At 41.9% G+C, this 25,808-nt stretch overlaps 1 protein-coding gene across 1 annotated transcript in view; it reads right to left on the bottom strand.

The window, feature by feature from the left end:
• The window catches only part of MAN2A1 (mannosidase alpha class 2A member 1), a 108,102-nt gene that overhangs the window by 52,955 nt on the left and 29,339 nt on the right, over positions 1-25,808 (bottom strand). Inside the window, exons 5-11 of the mRNA XM_053292502.1 lie at positions 23,807-23,934; positions 17,141-17,314; positions 13,038-13,224; positions 7,366-7,543; positions 6,183-6,385; positions 3,927-4,112; positions 1,342-1,456 (exon numbers count right to left, since the gene is read on the bottom strand). Of these exons, the coding sequence (XP_053148477.1) occupies positions 1,342-1,456; positions 3,927-4,112; positions 6,183-6,385; positions 7,366-7,543; positions 13,038-13,224; positions 17,141-17,314; positions 23,807-23,934 (1,171 nt within the window). The remainder of the gene's footprint in view (positions 1-1,341; positions 1,457-3,926; positions 4,113-6,182; positions 6,386-7,365; positions 7,544-13,037; positions 13,225-17,140; positions 17,315-23,806; positions 23,935-25,808) is intronic.

The raw sequence follows: 25,808 nt of genomic DNA, 5'->3' as shown, positions 1-25,808 counted from the left end.
CTCAAAGCTGCAGGAGATTGGGGAACAGATTTTCTGGGGTGAAGCACATCTTCCATTAATGCCACCTTAAGTTGGGCCGCCTGGTTTTTCAACGTCTGCTTAGAGAATGATGAGTAGATTTACCAGGCCATGGTACTATGGCCCTCCCCCAAGCATAGCAAACAGAGCTGGTGGCCATCAGTTGAAGGGAGTTTCCCCTTGCAATTTTAACATCCTTTAAAGGTGATCTTCACCCTAGGAGCTTCTGTACTCATGGGAGGCACAATAGGGGATCTATCCAAGAGGGTAATCAATTCCAGTCCAGAGTCAAGCCAATAAATCCCACTGTAAACAAGTTAAAATCGTTAAGCATCTCTATACCGTTTAGCATTCCGTAGTCAAAGTCCGTGTAATTTCTCAATACTTTCCAAATTTTGTTGGGTAATCCTCAGAATAGTAGTTTCCATTCTGTTTTCTAGCCATTGAAGGGATTTTTTAGTTAATTGTTTATTTCTGAGGAGCTCTAGTAATCAGAACATGTGATCGCTAAGGCGGTCAGAAAGAAACTGAGCGAAGGACACCTAACCGCCGCTGTAAGATATTGCAGGGCATGTGCAGGAGGCGGTTGGAGGCGTCGCGAGGAGCTAACAAATTTTACCCGAAGTTGGTGCAGGCACAAAACCCATTGTTTATGACCGTTGTGAGATCACTATCCAGATCAGAGAGGTACATTTGGGTTATGCATTAACCTGCATTAACCAGTGGCAATGTCTTATTCTAGGCAAGGGAAATTAGGTTATATGTAATATTTATTGTGGTACTTCTGCTTATTAAAATCTTAAACAACAAAATTGAATATTTATCCAGTACAACTGGATTATGACTATGGGAAACACCTTTAACGGGCAACAGTGATATAGGAAAGATGCTGAAAGGCATCATCTCATACTGCACAGGAGATGGCAATGGTAAACGCCTCCTGTATTCTACCAAAGACAACCACAGGGCTCTGTGGTCATGAGGAGTCAACACTGACTCGACAGCACACTTTACAACCTTGTGGATAATAGAAATAGTAAAAAAAGCTGATCAACAAATTATTCTATCATATTCGTTCTCCAAAATTCTCTTTTCATCCGGTTCTCTGAAATGCTGTCCAAATTGCATTAGGCACTTTGCCACCAAAAGACAAGTTTAGAAGTATAAAATCCTCTCTGCATAATGCAGCACAATAATCCCATACAAACACTCACACTGAATACCTAGTATGTGGCCTCTTCACCAACATAATTGTGGCCTTCTAGGAAGAATTTCTGAAGGATGTGCCACCATGATCATCACAATTAGTTTAGGAAAACTCACCATTGTAAGGAAGGGAGTTGATGGGTTGTAGTTATATGTTTCTTGGTCCTTAAGAATTAGAATGTGAGCAGAATCAGTGATGATTTTCTTCAAATTCATTAATGAATGGAAAAGTCTGTAAACAAAACAAACACTGCAACTCTGGGAAACTAAACTGAATATCCTTATGAAGGACTGCAGAAAAAGCATAGTAGTAATTAAGTGTTTACTAACATGAAACAATTAATCAGATTGCTCAAACGAGGAGGAGAAAGATACAAGCCAAAATTTAAAACGGTGCGTCCAAAATAGGCACCTAAATAATCAGATATATCCTTCAGCTAAGGAACTTACTGGGGTGTCCTTACATGAAACTTGGCCACAAAATGTTTATTGTGGTTTAATCACTGATAGGTGGCAAAAATTTCAAATTACAGTGGTCCCTCGACTTACGAACTTAATCCGTTCCGAATGCATACTCGTAGGTCGAAAAGTTCGTTAAGTCGAAAAGCGGTTTCCCATAGGAATGCATTGGAAACTGATTAATTCGTTCTGGAGCGAAAAGGGGGGGGCTTTACTCACCCCTTCCATGAAAGTAAGGCACTGTACTGTTCTGTATTCCTTATAGTAATCGGGCGGCAGGGTGCCGCCCGCTTCAATCTCCCTCGGCGCGGGCTCCCGCTTCTCGTAGCCATAATCAGGGCGGCAGGATCGCTCCCAGTCCCTGCCGCCCCCTTCAAGCTCAGTCCCCCTCGGCTGGCGGCCGCCCCCTGAAGCTCCCCAGAGGTCCCCCGCCGCCCCCTTGTTTCCAAATCTAGCCCCATTTAAGAGGACGGCAGGAGAACTCCCTGCCGTCCCCTTCCCCCTTGCCGGCTGGGCTGCAACTGGCTTCTAGGAAGCCTTTCGCGCACCAGCACTGAACAGGTATGTTGCCTAGCAGCAAATGTTCAGCCCAGCATTGGACCATTGGAATCAGTGATGGGTCAGGCTCTTCACTAGAAACAATGCTGAGGACACAGTAACAAAAGCAGAAGAACCCAAGGAACCAGAGCATAAAGCTCTCAGAAAGCAAAACTACAATGCATTCTTTCCTGGGATAACTATCACAGCCTATATCTGTTGAAGTCTTTCCTTCTGTCTATCACTGGATTCTATGGGCAGGGATTTGTCCTGCCTCTCCTCCTTTTTTACAGGGAAAGGAAAAAATATATACCACACAAATATCAATAAGACTAACAAGAGAAAAGCCTAATGAGGGTTGGTCACAATTTCTGGATGCTGAAATAAGGTTGAAGGGGGGTCAATTAGAAACAAGATGGTATAGGAAACAGACCAAAAAGAATATTTTATTAAAGAGTAATTTGGCTCATCAAGCAATAATTAAGGAACAGGCAATGAAGATATGATATAGAAGGCAGTGGGGGTTTCTACAGTAAGATAGAGAGAGGAATCAAAAGGAAAACGGGAAGGTTGATAAGAGCTAATGGAGAAAAACTCTTTATACTGAAGAGTAGGTAGGTGAAATTTACAAAAGGATTGCCAGTGTTGAAAATTCCATTTATTACTAATAAATTCACCTGGCAAACTCAGAAGCTTCTGGAGAGCCATGAAGTTAAAGCTAATGTAGTAAGCAATGCATCAATAAGGTTGAAACAACTGGTTAACTCTCAATTGTATAAGAAGCGTGAGTTTAAAGACTGTGTTATTTGTAAAAGGAGAGGGGGTTGGTGTAGTGAGCATATGTCGGATATGCAATATAATAGCACTCCTACTAAGCCATGGTCTATACATATGAAGGAGGGCGTGCTGGATGAGTGGTGTGAAATAAAGTAACTGTATCAACAATGGAAAGAAATTTGCAGAAGCATAAAATAAAGCAAGTAATTTATATAGAGAAATTGAAACCAGATATTAATGATAAGGAAGATACGGTTTCAGCTATGAAATTAATTCATCTTTGACTGGTAGAAGCTGTTTTCATTCTGGTTGCAGCTGTTATGTTGTGCTATCCCCCACCCTTCCTTTCTCCCTGCCTAATGCTTACCTGGTGAAAAAGGAATTTAAGCACTGTTGAGATATTTGGTTTGCGTAAGCAACTGAGGATGGTGTATTGACACTGAAACCAGTTTTGTTTTAACTTGTAACATCTGGTGGATGATATTTTATCTTTTGCAAAATATAAAGTTCTTGGTGGAAAAACTGTTCAGAATTAATATGCACATAACATCACCAACATCAACTTATCCAAGAACTCCCAATGTATCTAGAAATACAGAATATGTTCTTCATCTTTGGATAGCTTCCCCTCTAATAGTTTTCACGTTTAGCTAGATCTCTATTGTAATTAAAGCCCCTTTTACATGGAGCAATGACTATGCTACCCTATTTTCCATGGAAGAGTGGAGTTTCTTTTCCTTGGGTCATAAGAACACTAAGCTTGCATTGAATTCCAGGCCTCCATGCAAACTGACTGATGTGTGAAAAGAATGACTAGACTGATGCTCTTTCTCAACTTACCTTCACCATCCTCACCCACCTCTTACATGTAGTGAATTCTATTCATATAAAAATGTTATATTTAAATATTCTGCACTGAGTTGCCTTACCTAGTGCCATAATCCACAACTACCCAATCTTTAGACGTTCCTGTGATGGCATCATGATGTTGAAAGAGCCCAAGATTTCTCCTAGCCTCTGTCAGCAATTTGTAGTGATCCACTGAAGGAAAGACTTTCATTTTCTCATGTTTTTTAGACTGCACAATGGCCAAAGAGTAAAGAATTTCAGCAGCCCTGGAATAAAGAAGATTTGTTATTATTTATGTATAATATTTGTATACCAGCTTTCAAACAAATAGTTCTCACAGCAGTTTACATAATACAACCGGACAACAATTAGGACATGCAATCATCTTAATGCTAAAGTTTTTACTGCTGTTTATATCTTTAGGCTTGAACAGGATGTTGCTCGAGCCTTGAAGGCTTTCTCAGAAAGACAATATCCAAGGCATCCAAGTTATTTAAATTATTGGGGGCAGTGACAATTTAAAGTGATGAGGAGAGGGGACAATAATATGTAATTCCCTCTCCCCTAACACTCTTGATTCTTTTGCTGCCTCATTAGGTTCACAGTAATCACAGGGGAATAGCCTTCTGAAAGTGTGTTAAAGAGTAAAAGATGTTACATTCCAGCTGGCACATATACATACATACATCATTGGATATCAATGCTAGTCAAAGAGGAGGCAGTTTCCACCCAGGGACTTAAAACACAATTTGATGTTGCATCAAGACTGTTTGAAACAGCCCTTAATCAACAGAACATTTACAATTACTTAAAATAGGCACTAAGACAATAAAACTATGAGATAACTTTAAGATGAACAATTATTCAGCCAGAAGCCTAAGGTCTGATCTCAAGAGGCAATAAGAAAGGAATAAGTGATGCCACGATGATTTTACTGCCTGAATAGCTTTTAGCTTTGAATTACCTTTTCACGTTGGGGTGCATCCAAAGGTTTTAAAATAATGTGTGCCCCTGATGACAGAGCTGAGTTGCTTTAAAATAATTAAAAACTCACTTTAGCGTGATCAGGAAATTCAACTCCTACATCTCCTATCCAAAGAAGATCACTTCTTGACATGCTAGAACACACCCACTGGCAAATGTGTCCTACAGTGTAACACAGACATTGCAGAACCTGTGCTGTTCCAGGGCTCTAGCACATGTGGCAATGATGCTATGCAAGAGGGCAGTACTGGAACTACTGGCCTTTTGTGTGATTACACACTAAATCCATCAGGGATGATGGAAGTAGCTTGCGATATGAGATCATGCAAGAAATTGGCAGCTTTGGTTTTGCAATGCCCACATTACACTGTGGGACATGTAAGTCACTGTTCTCACAATGTCCCCCAACCATAAACATAGGGGAACAAGAATAGATGCGTGACTTGCCTAGGGCAAATCATGTGCCCACAGGCATCACCTACCCTTCCATCCACCACCCTGTCACACACCTTCAGAAGTAGCAGAGCAGAGCATACCTAACCATCACTCTGGCTTGATAGCTAGTGATACATCCAGCTCTGCTACAACCATAGTATTATTTCTAGAGGAAGACAAGATTGCCGAGGCAGTCTTTATAACTCAAGCAAGAGCAAGTGGGAAAGAGTGTATCCAACTGCTTCCTCTGGGCTCTGAAGAGCCCAGAGAGCAAGCTGGGATAACAGCACATAGCAGTGTTCCGATATTTTTCATCTGCGCGCAGAATAAGTTTTGTTCTGGGCAGTGGTATCAAGGCAGCTTGTGCACACTTGCATTCAGAATCTAAAATTAACTGGGTGGACATCAAAAAGCTTTTGTGTATGCACACATGTGTACACCTTAGAGTGAACACTGCCACACAGCTCTTTCCAATTGGAGGAAACATGGTAAATGGGTGTGGTCAGGCACAATAGCCAGAAATAAGAGGTATCGTATTGAGGAGGAGGAGGAGGAAGGCGGCATGAAGATGTAGGCTCATTTGAGTTATCCCATGACTAAAAAATGCATAAAGTAAATTGTATTTCAACCAAAGCTTAAAGAAACATAAAGAGCACATTGTTCTAATAAAGTATCCTAGTTCCATCATGACGATGCAATCTAATTCTATTCAAGTTAGATTAAAATCTAGAATCTGCTATTTTTATCGTTTATAGAAATGTGCTGTCAGGTTCTATCGAAATAAGAAGCATGATTAATACGAAGCATTTGTTATATTAAAGCATCAGAACAATATTCAAGCTGACTGCCATTTTTTGCAAAGGTTTATTTCTGAAAAGCAGGACAGAAATTCCTTCAATAAATCAGTAAATATTTACCTCAAATATGACTCTAGAATCCTATCTAGGCGTTTGTAGAATGGCCGTGATGTAAAATATCCACTCCAGTAATGATGATCCCGGTCTGCATATGTGAAAAAATCTCCACTCAAAACAGGAAAGACGGATTTACTGTCCTTTTCATCCAAATTACCAGCTTTACGCAGTGCTTCAAAATAATCTGATAAAGTCCCAAACTGAGCCTGAATCAAATTTTAAAAGGATATAGGTTGTTTTTACTACACAACTGAAGCACTTATTTTTCCTAAAGGCAAACTTTTATTTGACAAGTTTGCTCCTTTGTTTTAGTACAGAAGCTTGTGTCTTCCATTAGTTGCAAAGCTGGTGTAGCACAAGAGCTGAGCTATACCAAAGCTTTCTTGGTTCAAATTTCACCTTTGCCATGAGCTCACTAGGTGACCTTAGAGGCAAGCCATTCCCTCTCAGTCATGGCCCCACCCCCACCTCCCCCAATCTGCAATATGGGGATAACAATACTCAATTTCTTTTACAGCAGTGTTCTTCACTGTAAGTTTCTGGGAGCCAGTGGCAGAGCTCTCCAATTGTTTATTAGGTCTCTGTAAAGCTTCGGCCAAAGCTGAATACTTTGCACAGTCCACCTGGCACAACACAGAGCCCTCTTGAGCCCGCACACCATAAAGAAAGGTGTGCATGGAGCAGTGGGAAGCATAGTCCTTCCTAGAAGTCCTTCCCCACAGAGCTCCTAAGAGATGACTCCATCTCTTTTAAAGGGAAAAGTGCAGTACTGAGAGGAGGTCAGCACAGAGGGCAAAGGCTCTCACATGCCAAAGTGTCCCCTGATTGAAAAATAGTGAAGATCACTGCTTTACAGAGTTGCTGTAAGGATTACAAGATAACACAAGTGAAAGCATGACAGAGATGCTAAGTAGTTCTGGGTTGGCCTCTATCCTCATCTTTACTTCCCATCCTTTTCTCATCCTGTCTCTCTGCAAAAAAACCATTGGTCTCATAGATTTCTACTTGTTTCTTATATTCGTAGCTTATATCCTATCAAAGAAAGTTAACTTTTCAATAATTCTGCATTATAAAGAAGACTCTGAAAAAGGATGAAGTCAGTGGATGCCTTAACTACGTACACTACTTTGAGAACCTTTTAAAAAAATCGAGAACAGCTAGTTTAGTATGAGGTAGTATGGCTTACCTTAACATGGAACTCAGGATGAGAATTCATGTAATCAAAAAGTTTCTGATAATTCTGGTACTGCTGATCCCATTCTGTACTCTCACTGTAGCGGAAATCATCCCCTAGAGGAGCCAACAAAACTCTGGTGCGAAAGAGCTTTGACTTCTTTCTGTATTGATCTAAAATCATCCATGCCCTTGGAAAGTTAAAATTTAAAGAGAAAAAAGCAGAATACAGAGATAATCAACAGCAATAGCTATTTTGCACAAATAAAAACAGGTTGCATACCTGTAACTGATGATCTGGAAGAGATCCGTTGCATTCATAAATATGGGTTCTGCGCCTGCGCAGTGACCTCACGGACCGACTAGCTAGCTCCTCGCTCCGCCCTCAACTGCCATGCACGAGGTCGTGCTTCCCCTATCTCCGGCAGTTGGGGCGTGTCTCTTTCAGTTTCTGGTGGACCGTCAGTTGTCTCTTTTTGATGTTCCTGCTTGAATTTGTCCTGCTCGAACATTGTGGGGAGGCACGGGCGGGTGTTATGAATACAACGGATCTCTTCCAGATCATCAGTTACAGGTATGCAACCTGTTTATCTGGATAGTGATCCGTTGCAGGGATGGATATGGGTGATTAGCCAGCTGCGCTCCCTCTTTGCAGGGATGGGGAGCGCACTGCCGAGATCACCAGGTGCAGGGACTATGGTCGAAACAGCAGAGCCAACAGCATATAAATTATCTGGAGCTCCTAGCTGTGTTCTTAGCATTAAAAGCATTTCAGCCAATGATACAGGGGAAGGTTGTGCAGATTCATCTGGACAATACTACGGCGATGACGTACCTAAACAAGCAAGGAGGTACAGTCTCTCGATCGCTCTGCATGCTGAGTCAGGACATCTGGAACTGGTGCATAGCTCGAAACATGTGTTTGGTGGCAATACACATCAGGGGAGTGGACAATGTACAGGCGGATGTTCTCAGCAGGACAATACTGTTCAATCAGAGCCACGAATGGGAGTTGAATATGAACTATCTCAGAGCCATCTTCGACAAGTGGGGATGGCCAGCTATAGATCTGTTTGCGACAACGGGAAACGCGAAATGCCCAATGTTTTGCACTCGTGCAGGAGTAGGCGAGAAGTCACAGGGCGACGCGTTTCAACACAGATGGACCAGGAGTCTGTTCTACCTGTTTCCACCACAACCGCTAATATCAAAGGTGATTGCACAAATGCTGAGGGACGCCACAAGGGGCATCTTGATAACGCCATGGTGGCCCAGACAACAGTGGTTCTCAGCGGTGCTACGTTTGTCAAAGGGGGTTTACCACAGGTTTCCCAATGTGCCGGATCTCCTGACTCAGGATGCCGGGGCAGTGCGACAACCGCAAGTGGAGTTCCTGAAATTGACAGCATGGCGTATAGGTTACTAAAGAGAATACTTCTAAATAATAGGAAGAGATCAACGCGCCTCAATTACAATCGTAAGTGGCGGCGATTTAAGCAATATGCGAAGGATCATGGGTTTTTCCCAAGACGGGCAACAGTGACTCAGATATTGTTGTATATGACGACTCTCAAGATGACGGGTTTGGCGAACACTTCGTTGAAAGTTCACCTGTCGGCAATTTCATCAGAGCATAAGGGTTGGGGCAAGACTACGGTATTTTCCCACCCGGAATGTAAAAAATTCCTCAAAGGTCTGAATAATTTGTATCCACCAATTCGCCGGCCACAACAACAGTGGGATTTGACTTTGGTTTTGCAAGCAATGACTCAGAAGCCCTTTGAGCCAATTGCCACAGCATCACTGCGTCTGAAAACCCTTAAGACCGCTTTCTTGATCGCAATCACCACAGCGCGGAGAGTGAGTGAGTTGGCTGCGCTACAGATGGATCGCCCATTCTTGCAAATTTATCCACATAAAGTTACTCTTCGATTGGATCCAAGATTTCGACCCAAAGTGACGACAGATTTCCACATTAATGCTGATATAATTCTGCCGACATTTTTCCAAGAACCAGAGTCTAGTTTGGAAAGGGACTTACATACTCTGGATGTGCGTAGAGCACTCTTGTACTACCTGGATGCAACAAGAGGCTTACGCTGCACTAAGAAGTTATTCGTTCTATTTAAGGGACCTTCTACTGGAAAGTCAGTCTCACGCCAAAGATTGGCTCAGTGGATAGTACAAGCGATTAGAGTCGCTTACACTGCTCAGGGGAAGATTCCGCCGAAGTCGATTACTGCCCATGCGACGCGGGCCTATGCATCTTCCGCAGCTGATTTGGCTGGAGTGCCGATAAAGGACATCTGTAAGACGGCGACCTGGACGTCAAGCCAACCATTCATACGTCACTATGCCTTAGACCTTAGGCAACTGAAGGAAGGAGAATTCGGGCAAGGCGTGCTGAAAAGGGTCCTGCCATAAATGTTACCCACCACCAGGGTTACAGCTGGCTAATCACCCATATTTATGAATGCAACGGATCACTATCCAGATAAACAGGTTGCATACCTGTAACTGATGATCTGGAAGAGATCCGTTGTATTCATAACACCCGCCCGTGCCTCCCCACAATGTTCGAGCAGGACAAATTCAAGCAGGAACGTCAAAAAGAGACAACTGACGGTCCACCAGAAACTGAAAGAGACACGCCCCAACTGCCGGAGATAGGGGAAGCACGACCTCGTGCATGGCAGTTGAGGGCGGAGCGAAGAGCTAGCTAGTCGGTCCGTGAGGTCACTGCGCAGGCGCAGAACCCATATTTATGAATGCAACGGATCACTATCCAGATCCATCTTTTAGTCTTGCAAAATTCTACTGGATTGAAGTAAACAAACTATTACAGCTTTTTAAAACAAGTTATGGAAGTCAAACAAATTTATAACTGGCGCCAAGGGCTATTTTATATGGTATGAATATTAGGCCTAAAATGTAAAAAAATAGAACAAAATTCAATTCACTACATTCTTTAGTCTAATGTGCCAACTCAATTGTATGCACATTTACTCAGAAGCAAATCTTGTTGAATACAACTTGACACAAGTGTGTATAGGACTGACTATAACCTTAGTTCATGTTTTAATCAATTTGAAGAATACTAGAACATAAGGACAGCCCTGCTGGATCGGGCTGAAGGCCCATCTAGTCCAGCTTCCTGTTTCACACAGTGGCCCACCAGATGCTGCTGGAAGCCACAGGCAGGAGTTGAGGGAATGCCCTCTCTCCTGCTGTTACTCCCCTGCAACTGGTACTCAGAGGCATCCTGCAAATACTGTCATGTTATTTGCATTAGAAAAAGAATGTTAAAGGCAACGATAAACAGCTTAACAGCATGTCTTCTCAGAAGCAAGCTTCATTCTTCTCAATGGGACTTACTTCTATCTAGGTAGGTATGTATAAGACTGCAGCCTAGATGAATTTATAAAATCTGAATCAATGAAACAGCAATGTGTAACACTGAAAACGGTTTTCCAATCCATTTAGATTTTGTAGCTCAAAATGTCATGCAGATTTTGGAATTTCAATTTTTGGCATTTTGGCACCAACCACTCTATTCAAATTATGTTGTTCCACATCCACCAAAATCTACAATGATTCCCTATTCTAAATTTTTTTTTAAGAGAGAGAGAGAGATTGAGAGAGAGAGAGAGAGAGAGAGAGAGAGAGAGTGTCTGTGTCTGTGTGTGTGAAATTAAGGTGTTCATACAAAGCAAGCTGAACTTGTGAAAGACTTTTACTAGAAGGCTGAGTATCTCTGCAGCAGAACAGAAGAGACAGGCTCTGTTCCAGAAATGCTTCAGTGTGTTTATTTTTAAGAGCAATTAGCATACATATTAGGATGGTGCTATTCAGAGAAAGGAGCAATCTTCATATAGATTAATGAGTGAGTCCTGCAAAAATACCTATTTAAATACAAAATTCTAAAAGAAACAATGAATAAGTAACTGACCAAGTATAATGTCTCACACGTTAATGTCAAAAGTGTGTAAGAACATTTTGTGCATGCAAAGGGAGGGATTATTGTCACTGAAATTCGCTGCCATCCAAAATTTATATACCGCCCTTCCAAAAATGGCTCAGGGCGGTTTATATCAAAGTAAAAACAATTAAAATCAAAACTATAAAAACAGCATAAAACTAACTAACAGTTAAACATTTAAACAGTTAAAAACCTTGGAGAACTAGGCCGAACACTTACAGCACTTAAAAACAATTTGCAACAAATTAAAAACCCTGGAAGGCCAAGCCAAACAGATAGGGTTTAAGGGCTCTCCTGAAGGCCAGCAATGAACTCAGATTATGGATTTCTGCCAGGAGTGCATTCCATAGTACCGGGAAAGCTGCAGAGAAGGCCTGCTTCTGAGGCGCCACCAGACAAACCAGTGGTAACTGGAGAAAGACTTCCTCAGATGACCTTAGTGTGTGGTGGGATCATGAGAGGAGAGCTGGTCTTGTGGTAGTAAGCATGACTTGTCCCATTAGCTAAGCAGCATCTGCCCTGGTTGCATTTGAATGGGAGACTACATGTGAGCACTATAAGATATTCCCCTCAGGGGATGGAGCTGATCTGGGAAGAGCATCTAGGTTCCAAGTTCCCTCCCTGGCATCTCCAAGACAGTGCTGAGAGAGAGAGTCCTGCCTGCAACCTTGGAGAAGCCGCTGCCAGTCTGTGTAGACAATACTGAGCTAGATGGACCAGTGGTCTGACTCAGTATATGGCAGCTTCCTATGTTCCTAAACAGAAGAATGCACTCTCTAAGATAACTCGTATATGAAGCAATATATATTTGAGTATATGAGGCAATATACATTTAGAAAGTTGTTTAAAAACATTATAAAGCCAAAATAATAAATTAGACACACAAAGACTCACACAAGCAGATACTTTCTCCTGAAATCTCAACCTCTGCTAACTGGGCAAAGAAGCACCTCTTAAAGTGGTGATTCTCTCTTATTTAGCAGTGGAGAGGCAACTGTCCCTATCCAACCGCAGCACAGCATTTTCCCAGGGACTGATGCAGGTGTTAACGTTATGTTTCTTTTTAGGTTGAGAGTCCTTTGGAATAGGAAACCATCTTATATATATTTATTATTTATTCTAAGTAAACAGCTTTGAAAACTTTTGTTGAAGAACAGTATAGAAATATTGGCAGTCAATTTCTCAGCTTGTTTACATTTTAGTTTCATGATTTTATACTTTTTTAAAAAATCCCAACAATTTTCAATAGAGATATGCATTTCAACAATTAAGTAGAATTAAGGACCGAATGGCAGCAGTAACAATATTTTACATTAGCACTCCAAGTAAGTGATGGCCAACCAATAGCCCACAGGTAGATTCGGCCTCCACTGCTCCTTTTGAAAGTAATAGGTCACAGTTCGATCACAGAGGTTTCAAGGTAAGAAACTTTGTACAAGCTACCTGACAAATCAGAAGCAGTACCCCAGCCTCTTGAGTCCTCCTTCTGGCTTGGGCAGAAGCAACACCCCACTCCTGAGCAAACGTACTTTTAGATCAAGAATTAAATTATCCTATTCAGCAGCTATTGGGGGGCGGGGGGCATGAGGAGACAACTACCATAAGAATATAGAATTTGTGTCAAAACCAATTTCCATATATTATACGTTTGTGTGTGTGAAACCTATAGTTGGCTTTGGCACGAATGGGTAGTTTAATGCACTTACCTGTGCTGAATGTTTCCAGAATGAATAGCTTCAGGAGGAACCCTCCAAGGGCAATTGACTCTTCCTCCAGGAAGGCGTTTAAAATCAAACTGGCAGCAAATTTTAGGATCTGGTCCACAAGTGTGAGGAACATCATAGCTATAAAAAGGCATCATGTGGCAGAGAATATCCGTATTAGATCCCAAATCTAGAATTAAAATAGGCAAGATAAAGATTTAAAGAAACGTTCTTTTTCTGTTATCTTAACCTGGCCTTCACAGAGCTCATAGTTCACAGAGGAAGGTGTCATTTACCAGCTCAGACCACTGAGTCATCTAGCCCAGTATTGTCTACACTGACTGGCAGCAGCACTCCACAATTTGTGGGAAATCCCTAGGACAGGGATTTCCCAGCCCAACCTGAGATTCCAGGGATTTAAATTGGAATCTTTTGCATGAAAAACAGAAGCTCTTCTGCTGAGGTATGGTCCTTCCTTTACTGGCATGGTCTGTTCATTAGTAAGTTCAAGGTTAAAAGGGAATTCTGAGTTCCACCACTAATCTCTAGTTATGTTCTTTTGCCTATACTCTTTCTACAAGTAGTATGAAGGCTACTATTCACAACAGAAAAATCTACATTTGTACTATTCTGTGCCCAGTTGGGGCTTTCCCAGGGTCTGCTATGGAAAGGAGCCATTTTGCACTCCTCCACTAGAAGCAGCCATCACTAGCCGAGAAATTACCATTTTAGCTCTTCAGCTGGCAGAATTAATTCTTTAATCAAGTTCACACACCACATTTATTTCCCACCCCTATAATCTGCTACTACAATAGGAAAGCTCTGATTACATGCATGAATCATGCATTCTGGACTGCAGCCAACAGTAGTAATTCTGCAGAGGGTGCTAAAGCAAAATTAAAACCATCTGCCATGTGCACCCTCACAAGCCTGTATAAGAGCTTGGCACTTGATACCCAGCTGACAAGAGCTCACCACATCAAACACATTTCATTGTATGTTGCACCTCAAGAAGCTCCCACCTCTGACCTTACACAGCCAAACATCTTTCACTAGTTTCAGGTGTCTATAAATCACAAGTACTACAAGAACCCAAAGGATATTAAAGCAAAATACAGTTATGTTGAATAAAGCATACTGCAGAGAACTCAGTTCAAATGCCATGTCTGGAAGCCTAAGAAATACCAAACTAAATTGGGAACCAACTAGAATAGGAGTAAATAGACTTTTCAGAAGCAAAGAATCTGTGCCCCAGACTGCTACAGCTTTTTTTTTTAAACCTAAAACATCTTACTCTAGCCATCTGCCTATATATAGAAACTAGCCTTTTTTTGTAAAATTTCCAAAGATTCTAACTCCAGAAAGGAGATATGGCGAGTTTCCCCCACTGTTCATTCTCCAGAGGAGAAGAAAGAACAATCACAAATTGCTAGGAAAACCTGAATTTTCACTTACACTCCTGCCAGCAAGAATTACTGGGTGGTTATCAAAGCAGAAGTCAAAAACCTTCTTACATTTGATTTCATTGAATGATTACGTTGAATCATTTATAATTCATTCATAAATGAATAAAGTAGTGAATTCAATAATGTTATCTGAGCAATCTTTTTAAAAAGCTAGCAAACACACTGGCCACACATTCTTGGGCCCCAGATACTATAATACAAAACAAAATCATTGATCTCATTTATTGTACCATTTTTAGTCTTTTAATTATGTATTTTATCATTATCTGTGTCCCAGGGACCTTTGGGGTATGACTTGATATAGGATGCGCTATGTATATTTTTATTGCATTAAGAATAAGTTCTTATTGCAAATGCTCAAGCTTAAAATTTACAAGTCTATTGTACAGAAAATTTAGGATACTGCTTTTTCCATGAGCTCAACACAACTGTTAAATAAAAAAACCTGTACTGTTATAAAAGCCTCAGTGAGCTTCACCAGACAGCAGCAAATAACTAAATTTAAGAAAACAAATTTCAGATGCTGAATAACTGTCCAAACATTTCCCAGCATTTGTTTCCCTCTGTGAGTTTAGGTTTTGCCTCTTATCTCAAATATAGCTAAGCACTCATGCCTGAAAAGAGCTGACCATCTTCAGTTTTCCAAAGCATGCTTTAATTATTCTATAACCACAAGGGCAAAGAGTTTTTCTATCCAGTTTGCCACAAAAAGCTCTTTAGGCACAATAGATACACAATAACCACCAGCTTTTCAACCACAGAAGCAGCTTTTACAGTACAATTCAATGCATGTTTACTTAAAATTAAGTCCCACTGGCTGACATCCAGATAGCACCAGTACTTCTGAAGAGTTCCAGTACTTCTGAAGAGTTCTGAAGAGTGTAGCACCAGTACTTCTGAAGAGTTCCAGACCAGTGTTCCTTCTAAGGCATGCGCTCACATTTTTTTAAATGTCCGCTCAGTTAATTTTAGATCCTGCTCAGGCTGAATCAGAAAGGCCCCACTCTGAATACACGTGCGCACACTAGAGATATGCCGGTTCAGCAGTCCTTTTCCGGACCAATTCGAAGTACGGCGGGGGGTGGGTGGGTTACCTTTAAGGGACTGGGAGAGTACTCTTACCCCCTACCATGTATCCCCCTGTCAGCGTTGTGCCCAAAATCACTGTGCAGGGTGGCAGTGTACCTTCTTGCCACCCTGGTCAGCATTAGACCAGAAGTGGCTAGTGCATGTGCATGGCATGTGCACTGGCCACTTCCAGTCCAATGCTGACTGGGGTGGCAAGAAGGTACACTGCTGCCCCACACAGCAATTTTGGGACAAAGCTAGCAGGGCAAACACAGTGGGGGAGGGGAGAGCACCCTCCCAGTCCCTTAAAAAGTTAACTCCCGCTGCCACCAAACCGTCGGTTAGAATGTTCATGCACATCCCTAGTGCACACACTGCCTTGATAGCGCCGCCCAGAACAAAACTAATTCCGCACACAGCTGAAAAAGATTAGAGCAAACACTGTTCCAGACTAATGCTGCACTGGTGTGTGCGCCAGGGAGAGATTTTGATCACCTCCCCTTCGCAGTGATCAGAGACAGATTTTGGGACAGCACAAAGTGCTTACAGGGGAAACTGATTTTGCTGAAAGTTTTCCCCTCCCCACTGCATGAGCGGTGGAGCAGAGTTAGTTGAACTGAAGCACGAGTACTTTGTTAGTCTGAATGTCAGTCACTGTGTTCAACAGGGCTTACCCCCAAATAAGTCTGTAGAGTGTTAAAGCCTCCAGGTTTTACTCAAAAAAGTCACAGGTGAATTCAACCTGCAGTTTCCTGTATGCCACTTGGAGCTCCATAACACTCTCTTATCAGTCCTCTGACCCACAGTCTAGGCATATTTCTACAAGATTTTAAAAGGGGGAAAAACCATCAAATAAATTAGTATTTTTCGCTCTTACCACCTTCCTCGAGGTATGGTTTAAATGGGTTGCTTCACACAATCAATTAACTATGATTAGTTGATTTATAAAGCAGAATGTTAAACTAACTTAAACTCTGATTTTACATCTTGTTGAACTGTGATTTAACAAGAATTAAATCACAATTCACCAGCTTCACACAAGTTTAAAGAAACCAGGCAAGAGCCAAGAAGTGAAGGGGGAAGCATAAAGGTTTGTTAGGATCAGAAATGTGACCTTAAGCCTACCTAGAGTTAAGTTAATTGTATGAACAAATACAGTGAACATTAGCTAGTTTGATATCAGTTACTGTACCTACTTTTTAAAAGTTCTCCATCATAGAAAAGTATGCATTATTTGAAATAAAAACCTGTTTGACAATTCCACAATTTTATAACACTACCATATCTTTACATGTTTTTGCAAAATCAAGGAAGTTTCCTGTAGCACCTTAACAGAGTAAAATGTGTGCACAACATTAGCATTAATAGACAAGAGCCTAGTTCCCAAGATGCATAATGTAGTACACTGATTCTACAAAGCAATTTGAAATTACATGTTAATTTTGAAGACAGCTACATGGAAGAATCATATAATCTTTTAAGGGCTCAGGTCAAAGCAAGACTTCTTAGCTACAAAATAGTTTTTACTGACTGCAGAAGTTAATATAAGGCCATGCAAAAAGATGTACATACCCCAATTCTGCCTCCAAAAAAATTCTAGCGCCTTCTGAGATGCAAGATGCTTTTTAACTGAATAATGAACTCTCTGTATAAGCATGTTGGAAAATCCAGTGCGTTTCAGAAGATAAGCCATGGTTGGTGAATGCCCAAAAGGATCAATTGCCCAGCCAGATTTTGGTTTTACTCCTGATAAAAGAGAATGAATATGCTGAACATAACACAATAGGTGCCTCAACATTAATAATAATAATAATAATAATAATAATAATAATAATAATAATAATTCGATTTCTATGCCACCCTTCCAAAAATGGCTAAGGGCGTTTTACAAAGAGAAATAACAAATAAGATGGCTCCCTGTCCCCAAAGGGCTCACATTCTAAAAAGAAACATAAGACACACACCAGCAACAGTCACTGGAAGTACTGTGCTGGGGGTGGATAGGGCCAGTTACTCTCCCCCTGCTAAATAAAGAGAATCACCAGGGTAAAAGGTGCCTCTTTGCCCAGATAGCAGGGGGGCTAAAGTGTAGTTCTTAACATCTCATCCTATATTGTAGATGTAGGTGAAAGAAAGATACATCTTCCATTAAGGCCAGCTTACAATATTATCCATTAATTCAGATCTATTGGAAACTGTATGGTCATATTTCAGTTGCACAGGGCTGAGCAAACTTAACTGACAACAATGGTTAAAAGGGCATTAGAACGATGAATCAGTGAGCCCTCCTAAATCCTACTTTTTCACAGCTTCTCTTCATATTTTACCTATATAAAGTTGTTGCATCATATACTGTATTGCAGGGGGTGGGGACTATTGCCAGGACAATATCAAAGCCACATGGTACAGTATTGGAACAATGTTCTGGACTGAGTGACAGCACCTTCTCAACACCATGGTAATATCTGCAGTATCACATTAATACTTATAACCAATTCTATTCACATACTCGGTGGCACAAGCATTCATACATCCCCACTGCAAAATACAGTTATAGAATATCAGACGCTTATCACCTTTTAGCTACTACATAAAGTTGGGTCTTAATTTATTCTCTTATAATTTTTTTAACTTGTTTAAAGATTCAAAGTAGAATAGGATGGTTGGAAAACTCCATGCCTTCCATTTGACTACAAGACACCAATTATATATAATTGAGGTTATTGACTGATATCCACCCTCTAATTTCAGTGGGACTAATCATGAGTAACAGACTTGATATCAGTCCTTGAGTTTTTCAAGTAGTATTTATTTTAAGAAATAACTATACTACTTTTAATTGGTTAAGTTAAAAGTGATAACTTGGCAGTTTCCTGGATTCCATCTGCCTAGAGCTGCCTGCTCAGTGCTATATAGGGTGCTGTCAGTGACTCCAGTCCCCCAGAAGCCTACAGGAGAGACAAGAGAAGGAACAACATCTGTTCCTAGGCAGACCCCAGGGTGAGGGACTGGGTGCCTGCCTGTTTGCTTCTCCTTCTGCCCCTCTGTGTGTTATCTGCCCCCCAGGACTGGCTGCTGTGCTGAGGTGAGGCTTTGCAGAACTGGGGCCTGGCGAGTGACTTGGCAGTTTCCTGAATTCCATCTGCCTAGAGCTGCCTGCTCAGGGCTATATAGGGTGCTGCCATTGGCGGCGGGTCAGCCACCAAAGGGGCAACACCAAAGGGGGTCACCCCTTTGGAGGGAGCCACTTCCGGGGACAGCGAAGGCAAGGGACAGGCTTCCTGGCCCAAGTACTCACAGGGGGGGGACATTTAATAGTTTGCCCTGTGTTTTTAGTTGAGATTGGGGTGAGAGTCTTCTATAATGTTCTGGGTTTGCCTGGAAATGGGGAAACAGGGGCCATAACCACTGATTATGGGGCAGCAATTCCGGTAGTGGTGGGGAACAAGAGAAGTAACGTTGGCAGGTCAGCAGGTCATTACAGGGGAAGTGGGATCAGGAATCTAATAGCTGTTCCCCTTTCCAGCTGCCCTGTCAGTTCTTTGACCTCAGGAAGCAGTATCAACCACCCTCGAAACCTCGCCTTGCTCTTTTGTAATGCCAGGTCGGTCCAGGAAAAAAAAATCAGAAACCATTTATGATTTTGGATTCAGGAGCCAACCTGGTTTGTATTATGGAGACCTGGTTGGGGGTGGCCAATGGACCCAATTGGTCCCAGCTACTTCCTCCAGAGTATGCTGTTGAGGAGCAGGTGAAGGATCGCAGGCGGGGAGGTGGAATGGCTGTGGTCTAGAAGAATAACATCTCCCTTACCAGGATCCTGTTGAGGTGCCAGACCATATCGAATGTGTGTACCTAAGTTTGGGGACCAGGGATAGATTGGGATTTTTGTTGGTGTACTGATCACCCCGCTGCTCAACAGAGTCTCTAACTGAGCTGCTGGGCTTAGTCTCAGGCTTGGGGTTGGAGTCCCCCAGGCTTGTGGTGCTGGGGGGCTTCAATATTCATTTTGGGACCAATTTGTCTGGGGTGGCTCAGGAGTTCATAGCGGCCATGACAACTATGGGCCTATCCCAAGTGGTCTCGGGACCAACACACATTGCTGGTCACACACTTGATTTGGTCTTTCACTCTGATCAGGGAGGTGTCCCATGGGTGGGGACTCCTAAGATTTCCCCCTTGTCATGGACGGACCACCATCTTGTTAAGGTTGGACCCACAATCACTTCCCACCTTCGCAGGGCTGAAGGGCCTATTAGGATGGTCTGCCCGAGAAGGTTATTGGATCCAACAGGATTCCAAGAAGCCTTGGAAGAATTTAGTGCTGGCTCGGCCGGCGATCTTGTTGATGATCTGGTGGAGAACTGGAACAGCAAACTCACCGGGGCAGTAGACATGACTGTTCCTAAGAGTCCTCTCCGATCCACTGCAAAACTGACCCCTTGGTATACGAAAGAACTACGGGGGCTGAAGCTGCAAGGCAGACGACTGGAGTGCAAGTGGAGAAAGACTCGACTCGAATCTGACAGATTGCAACATGGAGTACATTTGAAGATCTATGCTCAGGAGATACGTGCAGCAAAGAAGAAATTCTTTTCTGCCCGTATTGCATCCGCAGGTTCGTGTCCGGCAGAGTTGTACAGGGTTCTGAAAGGGCTAGTACGTGCCCCTCCTCTCTTGAATCAGAATCTGGAACCATCGATTACCTGCTGTGACGTGTTTAATGAATTCTTTGTGGGGGGAAATCTCTCATTTTCGGGCCGACTACTTCAGTGTCTGATGTGGAGGTGTCCAGCAACTCCTCTTGTGTGGTTAGGTTGGATCAGTTCCAGTTTGTGACTCCTGAGGACGTGGACAAGCTGCTTGGAGTGGTGCGGCCTACTACCTGTTCTCTTGACCCTTGCCCGACATGGTTTATAATATGTTTTTTGTGGGGTTTTTTACATTTATATCCTGCTCTTCCTCCAAGGAGCCCAGAGAGGTGTACTACATACTTGAGTTTTTCCCCACAACAACCCTGTGAAGTAGGTTAGGCTGAGAGAGAAGTGACTGGCCCAAAGTCACCCAGCTAGTATCATGGCTGAATGGGGATTTGAACTCGGGTCTCCTTGGTCCTAGTCCAGCACTCTAACCACTACACCACACTGTAGGAGGCCTGGTAGAGATCATAAATGCTTCTATGAGAGAGGGAAGGATACCTCCTTTCTTAATTATTAGACCACTTCTAAAAAAGCCTGCCTTGGATTCTTCAGAGTTGGGTAACTACAGGCCTGTCTCCAACCTTCCATGGTTGGGCAAGGTAATTGAGAGGGTTGTGGCTTCCCAGCTCCAGACAGTCTTGGAGAAAACAGATTATCAAGAACTGTTTCAGATTGGCTTTTGGGCAGGCTACGAGGTGGAGACTGCCTTGGTCGGCCTGATGGATGATCTCCAATTAGGAATTGACAGAGGGAGTGTGACTCTGTTGGTCATTTTGGACCTCTTGGCAGCTTTCGATACTATTGACCATAGTATCCTTCTGGAACATCTGAGAGGGTTGGAGGTGGGCACTGCTTTGCAGTGGGTTCCGCTCCTACCTCTCAGGCAGGTTCCAGATGGTGTCTCTTGGAGAGTGTTGTTCTTCAAAATCTGAACTTTTGTATGGTGTCCTTCAGGGATACGTATTGTCTCTGATGTGTCACCTCTACATGAAACCGCTGGGAGAGATCATCAGGAGATTTGGTGCAGGGTGGTATCAGTATGCTGATGACACCCAAATCTATTTTTCCATGTCAACCTCATCAGGAGAAGGCATAACCTCCCTACATGCCTGCCTGGAAGCGGTGATGGGCTGGATGAGGGATAAACTGAAACTGAATCCAGATAAGACAGAGGTACTTATTGTGTGGGGTTGAAACTCGGGAGATGAGTTTGATCTGCCTATTCTGGATGCGGTCACACTTCCCTGGAAGGAACAGGTGTGCAGTCTGGGGATGCTTCTGGATCCGAGCATCTCCCTCGTGTCCCAGGTTGACGCAGTGGTTAGAGGTGCCTTCTATCAGCTTCGTGTGATACGCCAGCTGCGTCTGTTTCTTGAGATAAATGTCCTCAGGACAGTGGTACATATGCTAGTGACCTCTAGACTAGATTACTGTAATGTGCTCTATGTGGGGCTGCCTTTGTATGTAGACCAGAAACTACAGCTGATTCAGAATGCGGCAGCCAGGTTGGTCTCTGGGTTGTCTCGGAGAGACCATATTACTCCTATATTGAAAGAGCTACACTGGCTACGTATCTGGGCAAAATGCATGGTGCTGGTTATAAGCTATAAAGCCCTAATTGGCTTGGGCCCTGGGTATTTAAGAGAACGTTTTCTTCACCATGAACTCCACAGCCTATTGAGATCATCAGGAGAGGTCCGCCTGCAGTTGCCACCGGCTCATCTGGTGGCTACTCGGGGACGGGCAGCCTTTGTTGCTACCCCGATGCTTTGGAACGCGCTCCCTGCTGAAATAAGAGCCTCCTAATCTCTGACAATTTTTTAAAAATCTTTAAAGACACATTTGTTCACCCAGGCTTTTAATTAAATACCATTTTAATAGTTCAAACTTTGTTTTAAAATATTGTTTTAAGGTTTTAAATTGTTGTAATGTTTTAACTTTTTGCTGTCATTTATTTTAACCAATGTTTTATTTTCTTTGTTGTCATTTATCTGTTTTAACTAATGTTTTAACTGTTTTGTTTTTGTTGTAAACCGCCCAGAGACATAAACTGTGGGCGGTATAAAAATATGTTGAATGAATGAATGAATAAAATAAGTTTCAACTGAGTCCCATTACATATTGCAGACATGTTTCATGTCTTCTAATCATTTTTAGGAGATTGGTAGGTGCTTCTCCCCTCTCAAAAGCATATCCCTCTTCCCCCTTTTGAAGCTAATCATGGTGGGGCAATATAAGTACACCAGCGTTAATTATCAGAAGCTAAAAGCAAACGCTGTAAACCCAGTTCTAACAATAGTCGCAACTTTGGTTTTAAGCCTGAATTTATTTATTTTTAATGTTCTTTTTTTATTAATTTTAACAATAGCAATATTATCATTCATTACAAATACACACATAAAAGGTGGACTTCCCGCTCACATTTCTTCGTGATTTATCAACTATAAAGTTTACCCTTGCTATAATAATAATTCAAAACGTAAGTTCAAACCCTTACAAACATAATTAATCTAACCAACCTGCGATTTATACTAAATTTCAAACCCTGCTGTCAAGTCCATAGTAGGGAAGTAATTTTTTAGATACAACAAGAATGGTTTCCAATCTTCTTTAAAACATTCCAGGTTTTGATCTCTTAATAGGTTTTAAGCCTGAATTTTAGCCAACTGAATTTAATAGATTTTTTAAAATCCCACTTTTCTAGAAGACAATCCTCAATGTAGCTGCAAAAATATATTGGCCCACATATTCTGTAGCCACAGGAGGGTTGAAGAAGGGCAACACTCTCGCAAGGGGGCTGCAGAGTAGCTTGCAGAGAAGGCTTCTTCCACAGCTGAGAATATGTGGAGAAGGGGGAGCAATTTTCATTCTCTCCCTTTGCTTCAAGAGTTTCTTTGTCTTCCATAAATATGTTTGAACATTGCACAGCCTTCAGGGACATATTTCTGGACAACTAAAGGGCTTTTACAAGGAAGGAAGAGATGCAAACATTGCTCCCCACTCTTGTCCCTTTGCATGCTCAGCTGTGGAAGAAACCTTCTCTGCAGTCTCCTTGCAAGGGTGCAGCCATTCTTCTGCCCTCCTATAGCTGCAGAACATGTGGCACACTATCTCTATAACCCACCCTATTGGCACAGATTATGACCAGCAAACTTATTAAACCTACAAATCGCTGCTGCCTACAGAAAACATGAAACAGTGAGAAGAACCTGACTTGTTCTTACTTGTAGGCAGTAATAAACTTGCTGCAACTAGGGTTTTAGACTTATCTTGGATGAATTATCCTTAAAATGTTTCCACATCATCTGCCATCAACTATAAATCTAACAACAACCATACAAGCTTTGAAATCAAAAGCATGATTACATACAATTAACAAGACATGCAACCTGCCTGAAAGTAGCCTATTGTAGTTTTGCAATATGTAAATTGAAAACCATTAATTTAATGGGTAACAACTTATCTCCTAAAATGTTGCTAATCAAATAGCAGCACTATCAAAAAAGAAATCAACAAGACTAATATTACATGAACTTACCTAGTGCTTTCTCTAGCCACTGGTGGCCTTCTATCAGCTGGTCAATTAAAGCAAAATAATGTGGAGAAGCTTCATCAGGCATGACCCATCCCCCTGTTACGATTTCAAACTGACCATCTTCAATTAATCTGAAAAACACATTTACTGAACTTTTATTCATACATTCGGTCAGTACATTCTTTGTAACACCATATACACACAACGATGAGAACAACCAACTTTTTTTAAATCCTTCAAAGAGAATTTCAACCAGGTAAATAATCTTTTAAACATTAGAAATTTGCATTAGAAAATGTCTTACATAAAATGGATAACCTTCCTTCATGTATGACAGATTTAAATACTTTTGGCTGACTGATTAGATGAAATGCAATTTCAAAATTTTAAACATTTATTTAATGATAATGTGTGGGGGGATGCTCTCGAAGCTGATTAATATAAAATATAATTAAAACCCTCTTGGCTGCTTTGTAGAAATTGTAATCCAACTATTAGGAAATCCAATTATTTTTATCAGTTTTCAACATCAGAAGTTGAATATCCCACTCCCATTATAAAGCCTGGTGAAAACTGATTGGCTGACATCTGGAAGCAACAGTATAGCACAAGTGTTTCTGAAGAGCTCCAGACGAATGCTTGGGCGGGCGGGGGGCAGATTTCAATGACCTCCCTTTCTTCAAGAATTTCAAATGAGTCTCAGGGACACATTTTTTTAGTGGCACAGAGTGCTCCTGATGAAGGGTAGGTCATTGGAATTTTGCCCTGACTGCTGAGCCAGCAGTGGAGCTGAGTTAGTTGAATTTTTCAGTTAGTTGCACTGTAGCTTTGTTAATGAGCATGTCAGCCATTGAGAACAATTATAGGCACACTCCAACTAAACTTTTACATTCCCTACTGATTTCAGTGGTAGAATGGAGCATATTCCTGAAAGGGCTAAAGGCTGGCTGGATTGTATCCCAAGCTTCAATACAGTGAGAGACTGCTTGTCCCCCTCAGAATTAAAAATGAAGGGTTCTCACAATCTTTGCTGTACTATGCATGTGTTATGCCTCTCAAGTTGGTCTGAAAGAGAATTAGGGTTGATATCTCAAGCTCTATGAATAAGTAGCAGTTATTTATAATACAATAGAATATACCTAAACATCTGCCACATTTTCAAATCATGTCAATTTGGCTAAATATTAAAAAAGGGTTAACATGGGCAGAAAATATCTAAGTTTCATTCAGTTTGGCATTCATTTCCCCATGTTATAACTAGGTTGGGTGAGGAGGTAAAATTTGGAAAAACTTAGTTGCATTGCTCCCCCCCCCCGCCCTTCCCCTTCTCTCCCTTCCTGTAGATTACTCTTGTAGACTACTCTAAGTAGAGTTTCCTCCCCAATTCCTGTTCCTCAAACTAATATTGGGAACTCAGTAAGTGGGAACTATTGTCATGAGAACTTGGCCCTTGGCCAATTTGGCTTATTTTATCTAAATCAAATTGTCTGAGAGGGTCTGGTAAATATAAATGCTTCTTTCCTTGTCTTAAGGAGGCTATTAGACCATACTTGAAAAAAACCTACATTGGACCCCTCAGTTAAGCAACTATAGGCCTGTCTCTAATCTCCCATGGTTGAGCAAGGTGACTGAGAGGGTGTGGCCTCTCAGCTCCAGATAGTCTTGGAGAAAACTGATTATGTAGACCCATTTCAAACTAGCTTTCGGGCGGGCTACAGGGTGCCTTGGATGATCGATCTCCAATTAGGTATTGACAGAGGGAGTGTGACTCTGCTGATCCTTTTGGATCTCTCAACAACTTTCAATACCATTGACCATGGTATCCTTCTGGGACGCCTGATGGAGATGGGATTAGGTGGCACTGCTCTACAGTGGTTCTGTTCCTAGCTCTCAGGTAGATTCCAGATGGTGTCACTTGGAGACGTTTGCGCTGCAAAGTAAGAGTTATTGTATGGAGTTCCACAAGGCTCCATACTGTCTCCAATGCTCTTTAATATCTACATGA

This window comes from Hemicordylus capensis, chromosome 2 (genome assembly GCF_027244095.1).
Source record: "Hemicordylus capensis ecotype Gifberg chromosome 2, rHemCap1.1.pri, whole genome shotgun sequence".
Lineage (NCBI taxonomy): Eukaryota > Metazoa > Chordata > Lepidosauria > Squamata > Cordylidae > Hemicordylus > Hemicordylus capensis.
This window is presented reverse-complemented; position numbering and strand designations above follow the sequence as displayed.